Here is a 23690-nt window from a genome sequence, read left to right as displayed (position 1 = left end):
ACCTTTGTTCTTGATGACTAACCATCTGGGCAATCTTGGGTTAATTTTGGCCAGGGCCTCACCAATCAGACAGCAATCAATCAGACTGATTTACCTTGTAAAGAAACTTCATTTACCCAGTTTACCCCTTTCCCTTTGGCTTATCTATTTCTGTGCTAATCAACTTTGCTGCAGAGTAACCCCAAATACTGGAGGATTATCTCCATATTCTGGCTCAGGTCAGCTTTGGATTCTTTGCAGAATGGCTGAGACCCTTGGTGGTTTGGGTAAGAATGGCCTTCATAGGAACATAGAGTTGAATGCTTAGGGAGAGTCACTTTTTGAAAGAATTAGGAGGTGTGGCCTGGTTGGAAGAACTGTGTCACTGGGAATGAGCTTTGAGGTTTCAAGGGCCAAACCAAGCCCAGGGTTTCTCTCTTCCTGCTGCTTGTGGCTCTGGATGCAGAACACTCAACTTTTCCAGCAACTGGTCTGCCTACAGGCTACACGCCTCCCTCCATGATGATAAGGGATTAAACCTCTGAAGCTGTAAGCCGAACCTACCTAAATGCTTTCTTTTTTGCTGTGGTCATGGTGTCTCTTCACAGTAATTGGACAGTGATTAGGACATTTCTCCCAATTGAAGAAACTGTTACTATGTCCACCTGCCACTTGCAGGGTTGGGCAGAACTCTGGGCTGGCTGAAATTTGGCATCTCTCCCAAAGCTCCGGATGGGTGTGAGGAAGGCCATCATGGAGGGGCAGGGACATCAACAGCAGGGTGTGCAAGCCTCTTCCCGTGACGGGGTCAGTAGTGGAGAGTAGTTACCGCTCTCCTCTGGATCACAGCTCTAGCGTTCTTCTCCTCTGCATTCAGACTATATCTGTTTCTTCCTGAGGGCAAGCCCTTCAAGATTTTCAGTCCTACGTACCTTGATGTTTACCTCACTGGCATTTTTCTGCATCGGAGCTGGAGAAAGGAAGCTGCTCCAGAGCCTGTCAGTGTGGTCGGCTATCTAACTCCAGATTCTCAGTATCAGCCGCCCTCTTCTGGCCTCTGTGGGCACTGCACACACATGTCCATACCACACACACACACACACACACACACACACACACACACACACATATGTATGCATGTCTATACACACACACACACACACACACACACATATGCGTGTATATATGCACACATGCATACACGCACAAATTAAAGAATCTTTGCAAAATATCTTTTATGTAGATCGATTTAGATTTTTCAGGGACTGGAAATAAAAGACCAGGGGTAATTCCCAGTCTTCTCCAGCATGCCGTGAGAGGGCAGGGTGGGAGGGCCGTCACACTGCAAACATTCCCATTGAGAAGGAAGAGCCGGTCAGCACTTGGCAGCCCAGGGCCCTGCAGTTCTGAAAGTCACCTTGGGCACAGGTCACAATGCTCTTCTCCCTGCAGTGCCCGTTGGTCATTCCCAGTGTGGCTCTGAGGTGTTTTATTTAGGGGCTATCATTCTCACCCACGTTGGACAGAGGACTGGGGGACTTATTCTTTCTGACTGGACAATGAAGTGAGGTTGAGGCAGCTTTCTCAGGCTGCTTTGAGTCCCACAGAAGAGTATCATTCTTTACCCCAACAGCCAGGGTTGTTGGTGGCTGCCTGTTGTCTTTTTATCTATTTGGTTGCAGTCATATCTGTGTGCCAGTAGTGAAATCTTCTAGTCTGAAATGTACATTTTAACTTTATTTTCTAACTTCTATTTTTAAATATTTGTTTTTATTACGCGTGTGTGTGTGTGTGTGTGTGTGTGTGTGTGAAAAGACAACCTGCAGGAGTTGGTTCTCTCCTTCTGCTATGTAGACCATAGGAATTGAACTCAGGTTGTCAGGTTCAGTGGCAAGTGGCCTTGATTTGCTGAGCCAGCTCAGAGGCCCTGAGATGTCACACACAGTTTTAGTCTCTTCCCCCTTGCACACATCCTTCTCTAAGCATTTGTTCCACTGAAGGGCATATTGGAGCAGCATCAATTCAGAGGTTGTACTCCGAGCTACAGGTCTGATTTGGCGTCAGTTTGTTGCCTGGCTTGTGTGTGGAGGTGGGAAGAGACCCTCATGAAGGGTTCACATATGGATTGATTTGATCCAAGCTAATAAATTAGCTGTGCTTGGCTGAAGACAATGCATTGGGTACCTAAAACAGGGATGCAAACTATGGCCTACTGCCTATAAACTGCCTATAACATGTAACCTGTCAGGGAGCACAGGAAGTAATGGACTGTATTGGTTACTGTGGTAAAACACTGCGACCAGGGCACCTTATGGAAGGGAAGTTTATTTGGGCGTACTGTTCCTGAGGGACTAGAGTCCACTGTGAGAGAGCAGAAGCATGACAACAAACAGCCTGCACAGTGGCAGGAGCAGGAAACCGAGAGCTCACATGGTGAACTGCAAACACAAAGCAGAAAGAGTGAGCAAGAAATGGCCCAGGGTTTTTAATCTCAAAGCCCACCTGCAGTGTGCCACTCCTCTAGCAAGGCTGCGCCACCTAAACCTCCCCAGACAGAGCATCATCTGGGAGCCAAATGTTCCAGTGTCTTAGCCTATGGGAGATGTTCAGATGGCTCCCCATTCTGTCTGTGGCTGTTTTTATTCTGCAATGGCAGAGTAGAGAAGCTGCAGGAGGGAATGTGTTTGTCTGCTCAGCTCAAAACATCACCCAACCTTTCACCAAGAATTTGCCAGTCTGTAAAGGGTTGCCACGGAGCAGGTGAGAATTACCTATGCACCTTTGGGGAAAGAGGGAGAAGTATTTCTTCTATATAATTTTATCAGCATCATATATTATTATAAATAACTATTGAATTGTGTCTGTTTTCTTCTTTTAAGATAGTAAAGTGGTTGATGGTGGGGCTGGAGAGATGGCTCAGTGGTTAAGAGCGAGCACCAGCAGAACAGAGGACCTGAGTTCGTTGCCCAGCACCCGTGTGGTAGTGCTCATAATTACCTGTAACTCCATCACCAGAAAATCTGATGCTGTCTCCTGGCTTCCACAAGAGATTTAAAACAACTACTTTATATGTAACGGAGCCTGTAGGTCACTGTTTAGTCTGCAGTCTGTTCCGTGGCTGTTGTGTTGGTCCAGGGCACTTTCATGGCTACAGTAGCGGAGTGGGACCACTAGGACTAGGTGACCTAACATGGTGCACTTTGAAGTGCTTGCTTGGCTGGGCGGCTGTGTGACTGTGTGACTGTGTGGCTGTGTGGCTGCGTGGCTGCATGGCTGGGTGGCTGTGTGACTTCGTGGCTGTGTGGCTGCGTGGCTGCGTGGCTGCGCCCCTTTTCTTTCATGGTCTCTTATCCTCAAGGCCCCAGCCTTGTCCAGTGAGCCAGTGATATTCTAAGAGAGCTACATTGGCAAGCACAGGCCCTTGAGGCCTCACTTTAGAGTCCCACAGGTTACCTCTGCTGCATTTTGCTGGTCAAGTCAAACAAGTTCTCAGGCCAGCTCACACTCAGTGGATGAGGAAGTATGTGCCAGGCCCTGATGGGAGGAGTGGGGAAGTCACTCTTCAAAGGGATTAGCTTTCTAGAGGGGAGGAGAACAATTCTGTGTCACACCGACCACCATAAATGAACCGGCTTTTTAAGATCTCATCAACTAGGGAGAAAAAGCAATAGAACCCAAACTAAGGGGCTCTAACAGTTGTGTGCGCACCTAGAAGTGTTTCTCAGACAACAAGCTGTTATAGATGCTACATTTTAAAAGATAGATGTAAATATAACAGCAAGCCATGCACTTTAAGTTTCTTATGTGTTTTTTGTGAATGTATGTATGTGTACATGTGTGTGGAGGTGAACATGTGTATGTGTGTACATGCATGTAGAAGTCAGAGGTGGGAATCAAGGCACTCTCCTCAGTCACTTCTTTAGTGTTTTGAAACTATCTCCTGCTGATTCTGTTGTTTGTCAGTTTGCTACCCAGGTTGGCATGAGCTGAAGGTTCTCCCACCTTTTCGTCCCCAGCACTGGGATGACAGACACAGCACCAAGCCTTGTTTTTTAATGTGGGTACTGGCGATATGGGCTCAGTCCCTCATGATTGCAAACACTTTACTGGTAAAGCTACCTTCCCACCCCCAGTCACATACCAGGGTCTGAGTAAGGCATATGCTAAGATTCCCTGGGACAGAGCCTCTGTAAAACAGCTGTGTGGAAAGAGTTAAACATTTGTGTAGAAATATTGACTTGATGTGTGAGAGGAAAAAAAAAAAACACTTTCTTACAACCGTCTCCTTTCCTGTGAAGCATTTAATCTTTCTCATTTTAGATAAAAAAAATATTGGCTGGAATTATAAGGCTTGCTTTCAGCTTCATTCGTCTTTGGTGACAGAATTTATTTTTTGATTATGTTTGCATGTGTGTATCTGAAAGTGGGTATGTGCATGTGAGTGCAACACCCATGGAGTCCAGAAGAGGGCATCATCCTTTGTAGCTGCAGCTTCAGGCAGTTGTGAGCTGCCTGTCTTGGGTCTGGTAACTAAAGTTGGGTCCTCTGCACGGGCAGAGCAGGATCTTCACTACCCATCCACCATTCTAGCTCCTCTTCTTGAACAGTCTTTTAGTTCTTGAGACTGTATTTGTATTTCATTGTTGTTTCTTTGCAGAGCGTACCAAAAAGCAGTGTGTGAAAGGATTAGACTTTCCCTGTGGTCCAGCTTGAGGCTCTTTAGCTCGTATGTGTGTTTTGCCTTTTATTTGGTGTGTCCTAGAACTGGCCAGTGTTCAAAGCTGGCAAAAACATTTGTTAAAATGATTCTGGTATGTATAGGGGCAGAAACTCTTAAAAGTCCCTCCTTGGTTTTTAACTTCTTAGTATTTAGACATTTTAAAAACTGTCATTTGGGTATTTTTTTCTGAAAATATTTGGGAGTTTAGTTTTTTCAATTATCAATGGCTAAGCTTTTTTTTAAGGGGACACTGACTAAGATCTGAGCAGCCCAAGGACTCTGTTCTGAACCGTAGTTGGTTCTGTCTGAGATGCGTGAGAGGAGTTGCTTTGGAATCCGGTGCATTTTCTTTTGGAGAGGTGAAATAAGTACATGAACAAACAGACATGTATTTGAACTAGAGTGGCACTGTGCTAGCTAATTTTATGTCAGCTTCACACAAGCTAGAGTCATCAGAGAAGAGGGAACATCAACTGAGAAGATGCCTCCAGAAGATGGGTTGTGGGCAAGCCTCTAGGACACTTTGCTGATTGGTGATTGATGGAGGAGGACCCGTCCCATTGTGGCTGAGGTGACCTCTCGATGCTGGTGGTCCTTGGTTCTGAAAGAAAGCAGAATGAGCAAAGCCAGGAGAGTAATCCAGTAAGCAGCACCCCTTCATGGCCTCTGCATCAGCTCCAGGTTCCTGCCCTGCTTGAGTTCCCATCCTGACTTCTGCTGATGACGAACAGTGATGTGGGAGCATAATCCTTTTCTCCCCAAGTAGTTCTGGCCATGGCGTCTTATCACAGAGTGGTCATCCTAAGACAGGTACCTTCAAGGCTTGATTGGTTCCCCCTGCCCTTCTCTTTGTTTTGATCCAAGGGCTTCCCATGCCCTAATTAAGTGGTCTCTCACTACACCACCTCTCCAGCCCTCTTTCTACTTTTTGTTTTAAAATATAGTCTACGTTGCCCTGGCTAGCCTTAAATTCACCCTGTAGCCCCCACTGGCCTTGAACTTGTGATCCACCTGAATCAGCCTCCAAGGAGCCAGGATTACAGGCCTGTGCAGCAGCCTGGCTGCTCTACTTTTTTTTTTTTTTTTTTTTTAATAAACTTGTATTTTGAAGGCCAGACAGTACTAATAAAGGATCACATGTCTGCCTTAGGGAGGGGTGGACAGTCTGGTATTTAAGCAACAGCTTAGAATAGAATCGCCCTGGGAGGCCAGAACTCTTGGCAGAGTGTTGCTTTCTCTTGATTCTCGTTCTCTTTACAAGCACGTTATTCCAGATTCTGTGGCCACTTGTGACCCTGAAGAGGTCAGGCTTGTTATTTAAATCATCGTCATTGTCGTCTTTGCCATTTTTGTATTTATTCCTATGTGTGTGTACAAATGTGTGCAAGTGCACACGTGCATGTGCTTGCGTACATACCTGTTGGTGTAAGTGGAGGCCAGAGGTTGATATCAGATATCTTCCTCAGTTGCTCTCTGAACTGGCTAGTTTTATGTCAGCTTATCAGGGAAAGGAGAACCACCATTGGGAAAAAATGCCTTCATAATACAGTTTGCGTGTAGGCAAGTCTGTGGAGTATTGCCTTGATTGATTGTGGGAAGGCCCCTCTCACAGGGTCATGCCACCCCTGGGCAGATGGCCCTGCATGCTATTAGAAGGCAGGCTGAGCAGGCCACAAGGAACAAACCAGTAAGCGGCTCTCCTTCATGGTCTCTGCATCAGTTCCTGCCTCTAGGTTCCTGCCCTGTTTGAATTCCTGCCCTCACTTTCCTCAGTAGTGGCCTGTGATGTGAAACTCTAAGCTGAAATAAACCCCTTCTCCACAAGTTGCTTTGGTCACAGAGTTTTATCCCAGCAACAGAAAACCCAACTAAAGACAGCATCTGCTTCATTCTTTGAGGCAGCGTCTCTCCCTGAAGCGTGAGCTCACTGGTTTGGCTGACACACAGGAGTCCCAGGGATCTTGTCTGTGCCTGTCCAGCACTTGGATGGCAGGCCTGCTGCCTTCCCTGGTGTTTTACCTGGATGCTGATCTCTGAACTAAGCAAGCACTTTCCCCACCGAGCCATCTCCCCAGCCTGTCTGACAGTAAGAAGAGAGTCAGTACAGCGGGATGAAATCTCTCAGCGCCTTGGTCAGAAAGAAAATAGAGAATATAGTCTCTCTTCCCTCTGTTCCACTGGGTCCTGATGCATGCTTTCTGGGCATACGGTGGCAGGATAGGCGAGCGAGGTGTCGGGCATCAGCATCAGGTGGGCAAGCAGGAGTGAGGAAATAATCACAGTGCAGAGTCTGGGCGAGACAGACGCCAGCTGTGCAGCCATTGTTTTCCTATTCATTCTTTCTCGTCCTCTTCTGCTTTGTCAGCTCTAATGCTGTTATGTAAGAGTAGGACCAAGTGACCTCTGGACTAGATGGAGCCCAGCAAATACTTCTAACCACCAGCCAGTGGGCTGTGGAGCAGGTTTTGATGAGCAGCCTAATCCGTGAGGAATGCCCACACAGTGAGCTTTGAGCTCTGCTGCTTGGTTCTGAGCCGGGGCGGAGCCTGCCTTGGGTTTTATTAATGATGTTGGTAATAGCAGGGTACTCTGAAAGCCTGCTATTAGACACTTGGAGTTTGTCTAAACTTACTTGTCATTTGGTGTGTTCATCAGTTTCCACCGAAGAAGGTTTTATTTAGTTGTCTCCATAGTTCCCCCCTGCCCCGCCTTGAGAAAGACTTTTATCTTGAGATTGTGAGCTCCTAGTTTCAATTAAAAAATATTCATGTATTTATAGACAAGGTCTCACTGGGAAGTTCAGGGGCCTGGGAACTCAGAGACCTGCCTGCTTCTGCCTCCTGAGTGCTAGGAATTAATGGCAGGTGCCACAGTGCTTGCCACATTTGATTGTCTCTCGGGGGATGGGACATGCCTGTAGAGGTCAGAGGACAGCTTGCAGGAGCTGTTTCTCCTTTTCTACTATTGGATCCTGGGGATCAAACCCAAGTTGTTGGGCTTGGCAGTAAGAGTAAGTATCTACCTGGTGAATCGTCTCACTGGCCCAAACTTTTTTTTTTTCTTTTAGTTTAGTTGAAAGTTTGTATTTTTAGGTTTGAAGTGGGTAAGGTAGATTATGATATTTAGCATAAACATTTCAAATGGTTATTTTTTTTTAATATAAGATCTTGGAAGTAAAAAATATAGTATGTCAGGTTGGAAAAACTTTGGTGTGAGTATGTGTATGTAGTGTAAGTACATACATGCATGGTGCACGTACACACATGTGTGTATATATGTGTTTGGTATATGTACTTGCCTGAGCAGTGTATTCACATGTATGTGCATGTGTGATGTATGTGTATGTGATGTATGTGCATGTATGTATGTGTGGTGCATGTGTGTGGTGTATGTGCATGTATTCAGTGTATGTACTGAATCTTGGGGTAGGTTAGCAATAGCAACCTTCTGTGGTTCTGTCTGTCTCCATCCCCACAGGCATGTGAGGGCTCGCACATATCTTTTATGTTGTGCTGGGGATTCAAACCCAGGTCCTCATGCCCTCAATGTTACCCTCTGAGCTACCTCCTTAGCCACAGGAAGGAACGTGATTCTGACATGTCCAAAGAGTCTCATGAAGGTACCTTAGTCTCTGAAGAAGTTGTTTTAGAAAAATGTTTATGCTAAAACTGGGGAATCCATACTTTCGGTCTCAGTGCCTGCCTTCCGTTCCATGATGGGTCTCTCCTGGGATACCCTCTGCTTCCTTCGGAATGTACCAGGCTCCTTTCAGCAGTGGTTGCCTGTCTGGAATGGAAATCCCCCTGGCTGGTTCTCATCGCTCAGAGCTTGCTCTGCTGCTGGCCTCAGAGCAGCCTTTCCTGAGTCCCCACCCCAACTCCCGCCCTGCTCTTCCATCTCAGCTTCCTGGGCTTATTGAGAGTTCCTCATTCCCCTGGTTTACCCTTTGTCTGTCTCCATTAGAGCATCTCTTTCTAATTGGAGGGAGATTTGGGGTTAGCATTCCCAGGGCCATCCCTTATATACAGTGCTATTTCAGAATGGTTTGCTTATACAGGCGCCAATGTTTGTATTTATTCCTTCATTGTTCGTTTATTTAGCTGTAAAGGACATTGCATCTGATTTTATTATGTTTGTTTATTTATTTGAGACAGGTTCTCACTATGTTGCCCTGGCTACCCTGGAACTCACTATGTAGACCAGGCTGGCCTCAAATTCACAAAGAGTTGTGTACCTTTGCCTCTTGAGTGCTGGGATTAGAGGTGCACCCACATGAGGCTTAAATTTATAAGAGACATTTGTATTTCTATGTCAGGATTTTTTTTTTTTTTCATTTGTTCAAAGAAATGGAAATAGCTTAGCTAGTAGGAAGAATACTAGCCAAGAAATCCTGAAGGTTTCTGAGTGTTCTTTAGCTGCTCAAGGCTGCTTTGGAGCAGAGGAAATTCCAGGAGGGGGGGGTTCTGGGGGAGGGGAGGACATAGGGCCTAAAGGATGGGTTGACAGTCTCCATAGAAACGGGAAAGGAAAGGACAGGGCTGGAGAGCTTCAAGCTTGTACACCCCAGGAAATGAGCCAGCCCTATGCCTCTCTTTGCTCTGACAAACAGAGTATCTGTACCCCTGACTGTTCCCTTTAAAATGTTAGTTAGTACTACTTAGTATGCCCAAAGTTATGGGCTGCTCTCATTGACCAAGTGGAGTAGGGGATTGTGGCGACCACGGTTTGTAGCCAACCTGTCAGGAGCACAGGCCAAAACCTGGGGGGTAGCAACTGGCATCTATCTTAGTATATTTTTCTATGGCTATAGCAGAATACCTGAGACACAGTAATTTATTTTTTAAAAAAAAGAAAAGTTCTTTTTGGTTTTGGGTTTTTGCTTTTTGACTCAGTTCTTGAGGCTGGGGAGTTGAAGAGCATGGAGTCAGAATGGCTTTCAGTTCTGGTGAAGTTGTCCTAAGAGCAAGTGCAGGGGTGTGGCGCCCACACTTTATAACATGCTGCTCTGCTGGTAACTAACCCAGTCCTTCAAGAAAAGCTTAGTCCCTGTCAGTGACAACTCACCAGTCACACAGAAGACCAAATTCAGGGTGAACAGTTAAGCCTGTTTAAATCACAGCATCTGGGAGGTGATGGTCGCTGGTCTCTTCACCTGGGAGAGCCAGAACTACCTCCAAGCAAGAGTTCAGCTCTAGGACACCCAGGTGTCGCCTGCTTGGCATGTGGGGAACTCCCCATGTGTCTGGACACAGAATTGTTCCATGGGGAGCTTGAGAGTGGTAGAGTCAGCTTTGCCTCTCACAGAAGGCAGCTGAAAAGTGAAACTATCACCTGTGAGGTTGCCTTGGTGTGCATGGGGGGTGGCAGAAGGAGGACAGCTTGGAGCAGTTAGCTCTCCCCTTCTCCCATGTAGATACTGGGGAACAGACTCAGATGTCAACCTTGGCAGAAAGGTTCTTCACCAGCTGAGCCCCTCACTGACCCCAATTTGCCTGTAATTTAAAGTCTTCCTATTTCTTTTTTTTTTTTTTAAGATTTATTTTATATATGTGAGTACACTGCCACTGTCTTCTGACACACCCAAAGAGGGCATCAGATCCCATTACAGATGGCTGTGAGCCACCATGTGGTTGCTGAGAATTGAACTCAGGACCTCTGGAAGAGTAGTCAGTGCTCTTAACTGCTGAGCCATCTCTCCAGCCCTTCCTATTTCTTTACATCTATAGCTTTTTCCCTCGGGAATTCCTATCCTGAATACTAAGGTATTCACATTCAATGTTGAAATCACACAGATTTAAAACAAAAAACAAAACAAAAAACCCCCAAAAACCGAAAAACAAAAAAACCCCGAAATTAAACTTTAAACAAAAACACCAACAAAAAGTTTAAATCTGGTCATTTCTGATAGTAGGTAATGCTAGTTAGCTCTTGGTCCCTGTGGCAACAGCCCTCAGGGTGTTGATTTATAAACATTGAATGACCAGATACCTGGGGGGGGGGGGAAGAGGGGCTCCCCACATGCCAAAGAATTTTCCAGCAACTTTTATCCTGTGATTTAACTCAACTTGACACTATTTACTTAGAGACAGTACCAGATCCTGCAGGCTAAGACAATCAACTTAGGGGTTTTGGCTCAGGCTTAGATTTCCGTGGCCATGGTTGGCCCTGTCACTCTCAGCTAGTGATGAGTCAGCTATGGCTCACAGTGGAGCAGGAGTAAGCAGTGAATGCTCTCGTTGCCTCCGGGAAAGAGAGGGCTGTGGGGAAAGAGGAAGAGGAAGAGGAAGATAACCAGGGCTTTTAAAGGGGCTACCCTCAGTGATCCACTTCCTTCACTTGCCCTGCCTTAAGAGTCTGCTGCCTCTAGGAAGCCCAGTATATATTCAGTAATGGACAAATCACATCTGGAGGCCAGAGTCCTTGTGGAAGTCCTCTGGAAGGAAGGTCCCACTCCAAGGATTGTGCTGGGACTCAAGCCTTCAACACAGGAGCTTTTAGGGACATTTCAGAACCAACCCATAGCAGGGAGGTTATGAATAATTTACCTTTTCATTTGTAAGCGTGAATATACTCGAGGATTTCTGGACTGAACGTGTGAACCTTTTGCTGCTGTTCTGTTTCTGAGACAGGGTCTCCCTGCGTAGCTCTAATTGTCCTGGAATGCAGTCTATAGACCAGGGTGGCTTTGAACTCACAGACATCTTGCTGCTTCTGCCTCCTGAGTGCTGGTACTAAAAAGGTGTGTACTGCCACACCTGACCAAACACACATTACTATCATGTCTGAAAAAGTTACTAATGTGCAATTGGTATGAATGAGGTACCCGTGTTAAGACCTGGGAAGTAGGGCTGGAGAGATGGCTCGGCGGTTAAGAGCACTGACTGCTCTTGCAGAGGTCCTGAGTTCAATTCCCAGCAACCACATGGTGGCTCACAACCATCTGTAATGGAATCTGATGACCTCTTCTGGTGTGTCTGAAGACAGCGACAGTGTGCTCATATACAAACAATAAATAAATTAATTTAAAAAAAAAAAGACCTGGGAGGTAATTTGTGTTACTTAGCACTTTTATTAGTTACTGCGATGCTGCTGTGATAAAACACCAGGTCCCAATGTGGCTTAAATGAGGAGTCTACTGCTCGTACAGCTCCCCGGGGAGAGTCCATAATGGCAGGGAAGCATGGCAGCAGGCGGCTGGAGCAGGAAGCAGGCTTAGAAGGCTGAGAGTGTGAACTAGACATGGGGCTGGACATAGGGAAGACCATGCAGTCTAAACTGGAAGTGGGACAAGGCACCGTCCTATTAAACGCCTGCCCCCCGGGCTTCCTCCAGCATCCCATTCTAAATGATCCATAACCTCCCCATAGCAACTAGGGACCAAGTTTTCAAATGCCAGAGCCTCTTGGGGACATTGCTCATTCAAACCACTACAGAGCTTAAAGTTACCATCCAGTTAGACCCACCTAGTGAAATAGCTGTTTTGTGTTAGAATGTTGTATTTAGTCTTGAGAGACAGCTGTAATTTGACTTTACCATAGATATTTTGGATAGCTGCATTTGGATTTGATTATCTCCTTTTCAAACCAGTACAGTAACTGGCCATGGAACTGTCTTTGCTGGGGATGGCTCATTTGGGAAAACTCTTTACAAGCACAAAGACCCATGAGAAAATACTGGGTGACATAGCATGGGCCTGTGATCCCAACACTGGAGAGTCAGAGAGAGGAGGGTCCCTGGGGGTTGCTGGCCAGCCAGTCCAGGAGGTGGATACTGTTCTCTGGCTTCTGTAACCACGTACACACATGTGCACCTGTATACATGCAAACACATGCATACACATACACCTAAAATTAAAGAAAGAAATGCATTTGTTATACTTTATGGTCAACACTGGTGCTTCTTAATAAAAATGGGCCTTTTGCTTTCCTGAGGGTTTCCTCAGGGTTACTATTTCTGTGATTAAACACCATGACCAAAAACAGCCTGGGGAGGAAAGGGGTTATTTCAGCCCGTTACTGAAGGAAGTCAGGGAAGGAACTCAAGGTAGAAACCTGGAGGCAGGAGCTGATGCAGAGACCATGGAGGAGTGCTGCTTACTGGTTTGCTTCCCCTGGCTTGCTCAGCCTGCTTTCTTATAGAACCCAGGACCACCAGCACAGGATAGTCCCACTCACAGTCAGCTGAGACCGTCTCCATCATCATCAACCGAGAAAATGCAACACAGGCCAATCTGGTGGAGAATTACCTCAGTTGAGGTTCCTCTTTCCAAAATGACTCTAGCTTGTGTCAAGTTGACATAAAACAAGTGAGCACACAAAAGCTTGTCCCTGCCCCCGCAGGGCTGCGTGAAGCGCCTGGCTGCCACTTGCCAAGATACTCTAAGGTGAACCTAGCAGAAAGGTGGCTTCCTAAAGGACCAATGGGCTGTGCTTCCACTGCAGGTGACACATATAGGGCCTTCCTGGTAACTAGGTGCCTTCCACCAGGTGTACTGAAGCATGTCCGAGTAGTTCATGAAATGTCAGAATGGAGAGGCTGGCTCATAGCACACACAGCGGGCCTGTGCTGAGCTTCAACGGCTACTGTCGCTGGCAGCCACTCTCAGCCACATTGGCGCTGTAAAAAGTTATAAATTTGATATCAATCATAGTAATGGTATCTAAGATATCATATTTATTTTTGAGTTATTGCTGGGCCAAAAATCATAGCAACGTAAAATCACTCCACTATAAATCGTAGCAGAGGCTCGTTATTGTTAAGTGTGCAGTTCAGGGTTGTGTGTCCAGTGTCCAGCAGCCCATCTGCAGAGCGGACAGGACCAAAACTGAAACTCTCTCCTTTCCTCAGTCACTCCCCTCCCCTGCCTCAGACAATCACCATTCTTTTTTTTTTTTTCTAGGAATTGAACTACTTTTTGATTCCTATGAAGCTGGCTTTATGCTTATATACCTCGTGAGGGCCGGGATGGGGGGAGGAGGGAGAAAGAGAGAGAGAGGGAGTGGGGAGAGAGACCTGGGGGGGGGGAGGGAGAAATGGAGGGAGGAGTAGAGGAGGAGGAGGAAGAGAATAGGAGGAAGAGGAAGAAGAAAAAGAGAAGGAAGAGGAGGAGGGGCAGAATGACTTATGCACAGTGTTCCCAAGGGACATGACTGCCTTCATTAAGAACTGCACACTATCCATTTGTATCACTCATCAAGGACGGTCTGTGCTGCGTCTACCCCTGGCTGTTGGGAGGAATGCTGCAGTGGGCATGGGCATTCTTTTGAATGAATGCCCAGAAGTGGAGAGGGCCCATGCTCCCTGACATCTTTTTCTTTTCTTCTTCGGAGAGTAGTTACCCCAATGAGTATAAGATCGTGTCTCAACAAACATTGTTGGGAAAACTGATCGTCTACCCACAAAACAATGGAGCTAGACTCTTACACTGTACCAGGTTGAGAAAAAAAAAAAAAAAAAAAGCCGCCTTCACATGCTTACAGACATAGACACAGGCCTTACTACTGTAAAACCAGAGGAAACACAGGAGAAGCCTTCGGGATAGTGGGGTTCTTACATGACGCCAAAGCAAAAACTAGCAGGAAGAGTTACCTCAAATGTAAACATTTCTGTCCAGCACAGGAAACAAGTGGCTCCGTGCGTGTGCGTGTGTTTGTTTGTGTTTGTGCGCGCCTACTCGCACATGTGGAGGTCAGAGCACAACTTGCAGGAATCTGCTCTCTCCTCTCCTGTGTGAGTCCTGGGATTGAATAGATGCTTCTACTTGCTGGCCATCTTGCCAGCCATGAACTATTTTAATCGTGGAAGGCTATCAAAGCTGACCAGGTAGTTTTCCTGCGTTAGTTGAGGTGCTGTCCTCTGTCCAGTCACTTGGTGTGTGACACTGGTCGATCTTTATGTTAAGAACCCTCATTGCATTGCAGTGATGGGGTTTGTCCTTTCTTCACTGTAGCATTTAATCTTTCAATGGTTGAATTTGGTTCACCCTGATCATTTTGATTGCGTTCAAAGCATGTGATCAACATCTTATTGTGTCTGAACATGATATAATGTGGAATTTTTTAAAAATAGAGCTGAAAGATTATACCCCAACATTATCATGCCACCACCCTCCATTTTTAATAACTGTTTTATGTCCTTAAGTAGCTAGTCTATAGTCACACTCCTAAAAGAATGTTTGCTCAGGGACCAACGTTCACTGCTTGTGTGTTCAGCTGTTAAGACTGCAGTGTCCCTTTTAACCTATCCACTGCCATCTTCCTTTCTTGCTGTGGTTTTTTTTTTTAGATTTGTTTTATTTTATGTGCACAAGTTTTTGCCTGCATACATGTATGTACACCATGTTTATGCAGTGCCCATGAATACCAGAAGAGGGCGCCAGATCACCAAGGACTGGAACTACAGTTAAGAGCTCTCGTGGTGGTGCTGGGACTTGAATCTAGATTCTCTGCCAGAGCAACGAGTGCTCTTAGCCTCTGAGCCAGCTCTTCAGCCCTTTTTGGGCTGCAAGTATTTTTAAGAAACCGTCATTTGGCCTATGCTAGATCTTTCTTTTTCTTCTTCTTTTTTATTTTATTTTATTTTTTAATTTCTGTGTGGACCAGAGGAGCAGTTTATACCTGAGCTTTGGGTCCCTCAACTACAAAGGAAAAGCAAAGAAAGCAGAAAAGAAGCCATCTGTAAAAAAAAAAAAAAAAAAAAAAATCAAGACCACACCGTCTCATGATGCATCTGTGGTTTTCCCTCTGTGTTGTTTTTAAATTATTATTGCTAAAGGTTTGAAGAGATTTCTCTTTTTAAATTTTTGCTTAGACTACGTCAAAGGTGGTGGTGGTATGCTTGTCCCCCAGAAGATGTGAGTGTCAGTGACCACTTTTCTATGATGTCAGCAGTTGTAAGGGATCCTGCTCCAGAGACACTGACTGAGTAAAACCCAAAAAGTAAAGTGCCTTTCTGCCCCCTGTACCCATATAGAGATAAACTTAAGGGCTCAGTTGGTACTGTTTGCCTAGCATGCAGGGAGCCCCGAGTTACACTCCCAGTACCCCACGGATTGGGCATGGCAGCACATACCTATGCTCCCAGTATTAGGGAGGTAGAGGCAGGAGTCAGAAGTGTAGTAACACCATCCTGGGCTACCCAGAGTTTCAGGCTAGCCTGGGCTATGTGAGACTATGTCTTAAAAGAATAGAACAAACCAAAACAGATAAACTTTGTCAATGAATTGACTACCCCTGAGATGAAGCTGACATACGAAAGCAGGAAGAAACACTTGAAAAAAAATTTTTTTTACTTCTTTCTTCATTTTAAAAAGAATTTTCTTGTATTAGTATCCCTGGCCAGGAGCCCTTGTAACTGACTGATCCCTTCCACATTGGAGGTTATCGTGTGCCAGCCTCAGCATCAAGCTTTTCAAATGCATCCAGTCGTTGATTTTTTTTTTTCAGATGGCCTTTCTGCTTTTCTGTCCCTGTCTTTGCTTTGTAGTTGACCAGACCTCAGGTACAGTCTGCTCCCCTGGTATACACAGCAGGTATAAGTTCTTTCTTGTCCAACCCTAAAGCTCTGTCTTAAACCACAGCTAATAACTTTCTGAGGGGCCCAGTGAGGGAGAAAGGCAGACCCAAGGTTCATGGCCCAGGAGGGAAGGGTCCGAAGAATGCTTTCTTGGAGGTCTGTGGACCCACTCGCAACTAGCTGAGCCATTCACAGCTTCCTGCCACTTCCCAGGGCAGTACAGATCCTGCCTGGTGCTCAGGGAGTGTGGGAGAGAGGACGTGGAGACTGGAGCTCTTCCCACCCTGAGTAAGAACCCAGTGGCTATGAGATTACCTACTTATAAGTCAGTTTCATGGCTTCGAGGCAGAGAACTGAGACCTCTGTTGTGTGTAAACATTGGAGGGGTTGTAGAGGGACGGGTGGAAGTAGGGTATAAGGACAGAGGTGACTGCAGATTGAAGAAGGGTCCCTTGTACCAATTAGAGGGGTGGGGTGGGGTGGCGTGGTAGGCAGCATGCTCAGGCATAGGATTCTGGGAGGCCTCTGAGGATGTGACATTTTGAGAGTGACCCGAGTGGAACCTAGGGACTAGCCTTCCAGATCTGGGGGCAGCAGGGTCAGGGCTGTACTCTGGTCCTTAGGAAGCCACTGTGGGCTGGGTATGGATAGGACTGGACGGTGGCATGCCGGGCAGCCATCCACATGAGGGCACATAGCCCATCTCCTGAATTGAGAGGCCCTTGTGTGACTTTGGAGAGTCCTTCCAGGCTCCCCTCTTTTTTTTTTTTTTTTTTTTTTTTTTAATTTTCTCTGCCTTTGCTGGCCTATTTCTAGAAAGAATGTGCTTGCTCTGTTACCGAAAAGGCCAAGGTCTGAGTTCCAGCCTGGATCTCCCCTGAAGAAGAGAGACTAGGCTAGGCGGAGTCTCTAGGGCCAAGTGACCCTTTGGTATCTTATGTGGTCTGGGAGGAAAACACCTCATTGTTTCCAAAAGAATTCAACAGGGCGTGTGACTATATGAGCTTTATAATTAGAATAAGAGCCTTACATTGCAACTGGAGGGAACCGGTTTCTTGTTGCAGTTTATGCAGCATTTTCAATAGGCAGTGTGGTCTCTGGTGGGACGGTCACCTCCTTCCTCTAAGCATGGCTTGGAATGCGTCACATTCCCACGAAACAGTTTTCCTGAATATGTCTTTTAGAGGATCTGTAAGTTATTCTCATGCTGGTTGTGGTATGTAGAACACAGTAAACACACAGACACACATACATACACACACAGAGACACACACTCTGAGTTACACAAATACACTGAGGTACACATATATGCACAGACACAGATACAGACACACACACACACACACACACACACACACACACACCCCAAAATTGAGCTGGGAGAGGGAGCAGCTTAGGTGATGTGGAGAATCTTGCTGTTGTAGAATGTATGGCGGGATTGTCTCTCCCTCCCCGCATAGCCGTGTCTATACCGAAGCTAAGCTTTGGGCTGGATTTTCTTCTGTCAGCTTTAATCAGTTTATTTTACCATGTTTTGTTCTTCTCCACAAATCCAGATCCTCTGACTTTCCACCAAAACAGTGTTTACTCATTCTAACAGGCAAGGCGCTAAGCTTGGAAATGCAGTGTGCCAAGTGTTAAATTTAAAGTTTTAAATTAAAATTTGTGGCACAGTCTCCACCACCATGCTTGGCAGTGCCCTTGTCCCTTCTTGTTTAGCATGTGAGGAGACAGACTGGCAGCACTTGTAAGCTGAAACCTGGTTGTAGGCAGAGCTAACCAGCCGGGGGTACTAACATTCAAGGTGGGGTGAGTGTGTGTGTGTGTGTGTGTGTGTGTGTGTGTGTGTGTGCATTTCCTTAAATGAAAGCATGACACAATTTGCTTTAAATAGAATTTTATATCCTGTTTGTTCAGGCTAGTGTAACTCCATGATAGATGACCCTAAGATTGAAACTGGCTTTAAATACTGTTTTGTTGAATAACCAGATTTGTCTGTCCACCTCCCACCTCCGGGTCTCCTCGTCACACACTCATACTGACTGTATTGACGTGGTCAGCGTGTTTCACAGTGTTCGTGAGTCATTTCCCCAGGAGACCTGAGTTTAGTTACTCAGAGGGAAGGCATGCATTGACAACAAGTTCTCAGCCCCTTTCTATCACCCAGCTGTCAGATTCTATGGAATCCAAAATAGAACTGCCCTAATGTGATGCAGGCCACACACTGTTTACTGGTCACTTAGGAGGTGGCCAGGCTTGTGCACAGCAGTGTCTGGGCTACAGTGTGGATGAAGCAGGATTCAGGGTGTCTTCCAGTGGGGTCCCTGAAAGGGGAAGACTTTGGAAGTCAGCTGCTCACAAGAAAGTAAGAAAGAGGAGGAGGAGGAGTTACATACCTGACTTGGGCAGCTCTGCATCCCGTGCTTGGCGGCAAAGACGAGACCTTTTCAGCCTAAAGAAGGTGAAGAAGGATCCGAAAGATGAAGAAATTAAGCCTGTAGATCCAAGCTACGTGCAGCCCAGCATGTGAGGGGCCGAGTCCCTGGCTGGGCGTCTGCAGATCAGCTTTGTGAGCTGCAGAGATTTGTAACTTAATGCAGGGTCGTTGACGGTTGGAGCACGCATCAGGAGCCTGGCTATGACGAACTGTTGGTTTCCTTGCGCCTCTAACCGCTCAGTAGGTATCTTGTGGAACAAAGATCTGCCACCGGCTTCCTGTGTGCCTTTAAAGTGTCCTGTTTTATTAATGACAATTTCTGTATTGATGATTTTCCTTCTGCTTGCCCATAGTATCCATAGCAACTAACAAAAGCTTTTGTTTTTCTGGACTGAAAAAGCTCAGATAGAATGTTAGTAACTGGGCGGTGGTACTGTTCACTGACTTTGGGCCAGACCTGGAAATGGCGCTTAATGAAGTCAGACATAAAATTACTCACTCACATGAGATTGTAATCATACTGAATTGTCCTCTTCCTCCTGCTTCTCCTCCTCCTCCTCTTTTGAAAGCCTTCCTGTGGGGTTTGCAGTGATTTGTGAGCTATGCAGAGCTTTTTTGTTGCCCAGCAAGTTTCTTTGGGGGAGCACGGCGGTGTTAAGTCTGAGAATAAACTAATCAGTTAGGGCAGGTATTTGTGTGGTGAGCATGATCTAATCCTCCGGGCATCTGACAGCCCACTGTCTCTTCCGTCTCAATCCACCGCTACTCCCAAGCCAGGCGCTAGGCTGTTTTGCTCTGAAGTGAAAGAGAGGCTAGGCGTAAACTCTAAGTTTGGTTTTGAGTCAGGAGGTCGACATTGTCCGCATGTTGACAGTCCAGACTTAGGAAGTTAGAGGAAGACACGGGTTGATTACTAAGTTTAACCCCAGTCCTTCATTTCTGAAGTCTATGGATGCTCACACCAGGGTCCGTTAAAAGAAATCTCAGGAGTGAGTTAAAAGCATCTTCATGTTCAGTTTTTGTATTTTCTCTTTGAAGCACTTCATGAGTCACTTGGTAGAATTTACTATGAAGATTTTGAAAGTTGTTGACTTTTTTTTCTTGTTAAACATGTAGAGGCTTTTGTGGGCAAAGTGGGAGTCAGTCCTCTCCTTGTCAGACTTGGTGGCAAGCACCTTTAGTGTCTGAGCCATCTCGCCAGCCCCAATGTAATATGTTATAAGACTAAATCTTATATGCCTAAAAACATGTGTTCTCTCAACCGATATTAACTCTTTCTTGTCTCCTTTCTAAATGTTAAGTCACACCTGAACTTATATGCTCACATATATGTAGACATATATATTTATATATTTTTAGTAATTTATTTTTATTTTGTGTACATTGGTGTTTTGCCTACATGTATGTCTATGTGAAGGTGTTGGATTCTCTAGAACTGGACAGTTGTGAGCTGCCATGTGGGTGTTGGGAATTGAATCCAGGTCCTGGAAGAACAGCCAGGGCTCTTAACCACTGAGCCATCTCTCCAGCCCATATGTTCATAGTTTCCATGTTCTGGTACATCTATACACTGAGAAAAGATCCACATTACTGGCCTCACAGTATGCTCTGAGATCAAAGCCAGCATAACCTCGGTGTGATTAAAATACATATTGTTTGCTACTTCCTCCTGTTTTTGAAATGACCCTCGCCTTCCTTTTACGTTTATATGCACTGAGTTTTTGCAAAAATAAAAGAATCTGCTGGCATTGATGGTGGATGCCTTGGAGACTGAGGCAGGATGGCTTCAGTTTGAGGCCAGTCTGGGCCCTATAGGAACACCCTGTCTCTTAAACAACAATAACAACGAACAAACAAAAAGGCAATACTTCAGAGTCTTTCTTCTTTAGTTTCTTTTAATCCTAATGTGCAGGTATGACTTGTTCCTTATTCTATTGAATATTGTATGTGTATAGAATATTGTATATGTATAGAATATGTGTACAGTTGCATTTCGAACATCTTTGAAGTAGGAGTCATTATAGTGTATTACAATGCACAGAGTTCCACTAAGTGCACCTAAGGGTGCTGGGAAATAGTAACCAGACACGTCTGTGAAAGTGTGAGCCATAGGAGGCAGGGAGCAGTCGGAGCCAAGGCCCAGCTCCACCACTCAAGTCATTTGATGCTGGGAGTGTAACTGCTCTCTGCTGTTAAGAGTATCTCAGAATTGCAGTTCTCGGGATAGCTTGGGGAGTCATGCCTGGCTTGGGGAGTCATGCCTGGCTTGGGGAGTCATGCCTGGCTTGGGGAGTCATGCCTGGCTTGGGGTGGATGTTCAGTAATTATTAATATCTTTTTTTTTTTTTTTGCCCCAAAGATACTAACAGTATACCAAACATGTAAAACATACATTTTCTCGAAAGTTTAAGGTTGATAGACTTCTCATGAGTCATGATTTGGGAAGGTTTTATTCGCCTTTAATCCCAGTGCTAAGGAGGCAGAAGCAGATGGATCCCTGTGAATCCAAGGCCAGCCTGGTTCCAGGTCACCCAGGGCTACACAGAGAAACCCCATCTCCAATAAGTTAGTAAGTAACTAAATACATACATAAATAAGTAATCTGCTGTTCTGGCCAAGTGAGCATAGCAGAGAGAAAAGGATTTGGGGTACAGCTGGGAACGAGTGATACACTCTGCAGGGCCTGGCTGGTGTTTCCTTCATAAGGAAAGCTGACTAACAAGCTATGCCCTTTCTTTCCTCCTTTCCTTTTAGCAGTCAGCGGAGTGGAATAAGTACGATGACCGGTTGATGAAGGCTGCTGAAAGGGGGGATGTGGACAAAGTATCCTCCATCCTTGCCAAAAAGGGCGTCCATCCAGGCAAGCTGGATGTCGAAGGCAGATCTGCGTGAGTATTCCCTTGTCACTGAGGTCTGGGTAGGGCCCTGGGGTCCAAATGCCACCTGCGAACTGTGGCTATCCCTGTTGTGATTTTAAAAGTCTGACACAGAACTGTTTACTACGAACTACTTTAGACAAACTAACAATTGTCCTTCATTTAATACTTTTCTGTATCCAGCTGCTTAGGTAAAGCCCAGCCTGTGCTGTCTGGGGCATTCTCATTGATAAACTTTTCTTAAGTCCCTTTATCATATTTGATCTTTGAAGCAGCCAAGTGGAAGATGCAGAGAGAAGTCCTCAGAGTGTAAATTGCTTTGTTCTGACCTCAGGAGTCCCAGAGCTGGGATGAGGCCCCAGCTTTCCACCTTGGACGCATTCTGTCAACGACGCTGGCCTTTCCTCCAAGCCTCAATTTGAGTTTTTAATTTAGATAATTTGTCTGAGCAAAACTGAGCAGAGCAGAGAGGAATTGGAGTACCTGGTGTGCCCCAGGGACACAGTTAAAGAGTCCACCCCCTCTGTGTTTGTGCGAACTGACTCCCAGCTCGCTCTGTGCCTCTGAGCCAGTGTCCCTTCCCCACCCATCCCAGATCTGTACCGTTTCCTTTCTTGTTGAGCCTAAGAGGCAGTTAGGTTAAAGGGTAGATCTTGATTCTGTTAAGACTCTAATTACAGCCCTGGCAACTGTAGCCGGGAACTCTTCCAGCACCAGAGGTAAAAGGTCCCATTTCCTAAAATCCCTGGCCTAGCCTTGCAGGTTTGTTTGTTTGTTTGTTTGTTTGTTTTTCAAAATTGTGTAATTGGAAGTGAGATGATAAATATAGAGGTAAATATTAGGAATTTAATTACTAATGTTTGATGTAGATTATGATTTTGGAATGGGTAATACTTCAGTTGAGCAAAGCGAGATTACAAATTCAGGTTTTTAACAGCAATGAACCTTGAAACTGTTGGCTTCAGTCTTTCAGTTTTATCCAGCAGCTGTGTTTGTTTGCTTGCTTGCTTTCATTGAGACAGGGTTTCTCCATGTAGCCTTTCCTAACGTCACCAAGATGTAGACCAGGCTGGCCTCAAACTCCTGGAGACCCACCTGCCTCTGCCTCCCAAGTACTGGCATTAAAAGGTGTACACCATCATGCCCAGTCGAGTAACATGCTTTTTAACTCAAAAACTTATTTTTTAGTCCTTCTCCTATTTTTTTTTTGACAAATCTTATGCTGTTTGATGTAGCTTGTAGCACAGATGGTAAAATGTAATCTCTAGAAGTGAGTTGTCTGTCTAGTCTCTTCCTCCCCCAACGCTAAGGCCCTCTCTGTGTGTGCCCACAGTTCTCGTTCTTTCGGTGTTTGGGATGGGTGGAATGGGCAGTTGCTTGAGTGTCTGGTGTCATTCGTGGGATTATCTTTACTAACTGAGCCACACAGAGTCAGTGTCATTTGGTGAACACTTGGGTCCTGTTAGACTGCCAGGTATTCTTTGTAAGAAGTAGCCGTCTACCTGGGACTCACAGGGCAGAATGTTTCCCTTTTTATTTATATGGTTAAATATATATATATGTATACATATATATATGTATATATACATATATATACACATATATATACATATATACATATATATAGATATATTCTTAATGAAAGCATTTTGTATTTAGCTAACTTTAATGTGTGTTATAGATGTATCTTCTATATCTGTATGGCAAAACAATTTTAGTTTGACTTGTTTTATTTTCAATTTTGAATTTGTTTCATTATGTTTCTTCGAGACAGGGTTTCTCTTTGTAGCCCTGGCTGTCCCGGAACTTGCTCTGCAGACTAGGCTGAGCTCACAGAGGAGATCTACCTGCCTCTCTCTGCCTTTCAAGTTCTGGGATTAAAGGTGTGCACCACCATTGCCCAGCTTATTTTGAAAAATTTAAAGACAATTTCATTTTGAAAACATTTTGTTTTCATTTTTTTAAATTTTACTTTTGAAAATATTTTCTTTATTTTATGTGTATATATATGTGTGTGCATGCCCAAGTGTATATATGTGGGCAAATATTCAGGAGCCCACAGAGGCCAGGAAAGTGCATTGTATTCTCTGGAACTGGAGATATAGACATTTGTGGGCCACTGTGTGTATGGAATCGAATCTATGTCTTCTTGTAAGAGTAGCCA

The 23690-nt window shown here is 45.3% G+C and overlaps 1 protein-coding gene and 1 long non-coding RNA gene across 6 annotated transcripts in view; one reads left to right on the top strand and one right to left on the bottom strand.

The window, feature by feature from the left end:
• Uaca (uveal autoantigen with coiled-coil domains and ankyrin repeats) overlaps positions 1-23690 on the top strand; it is an 88186-nt gene that overhangs the window by 28352 nt on the left and 36144 nt on the right. The window contains exons 1-2 of one of the 4 annotated variants that reach the window (XM_076925444.1): positions 18746-18890; positions 21405-21538. In XM_076925444.1, coding sequence (XP_076781559.1) covers positions 18852-18890; positions 21405-21538 — 173 coding nt within the window. In that variant the 5' untranslated portion in view covers positions 18746-18851. Of the gene's footprint in view, positions 1-18745; positions 18891-21404; positions 21539-23690 lie in introns of those variants that run through there. The other 3 variants (XM_076925445.1, XM_076925443.1, XM_076925442.1) reach the window with 3 other exon arrangements.
• LOC143439289 (uncharacterized) lies at positions 11679-18749 on the bottom strand. Of its 2 annotated transcripts, none has more exons than XR_013107591.1 (3): positions 18610-18749; positions 17244-17390; positions 11679-13315 (listed from the first exon to the last, which is right to left on the bottom strand). It is a non-coding gene; the product is annotated as an uncharacterized LOC143439289 (long non-coding RNA). The 2 variants fall into 2 exon arrangements; XR_013107592.1 differs by having other exon boundaries at positions 11690-12543.

This window comes from Arvicanthis niloticus, chromosome 26, assembly GCF_011762505.2.
Source record: "Arvicanthis niloticus isolate mArvNil1 chromosome 26, mArvNil1.pat.X, whole genome shotgun sequence".
Lineage (NCBI taxonomy): Eukaryota > Metazoa > Chordata > Mammalia > Rodentia > Muridae > Arvicanthis > Arvicanthis niloticus.
This window is presented reverse-complemented; position numbering and strand designations above follow the sequence as displayed.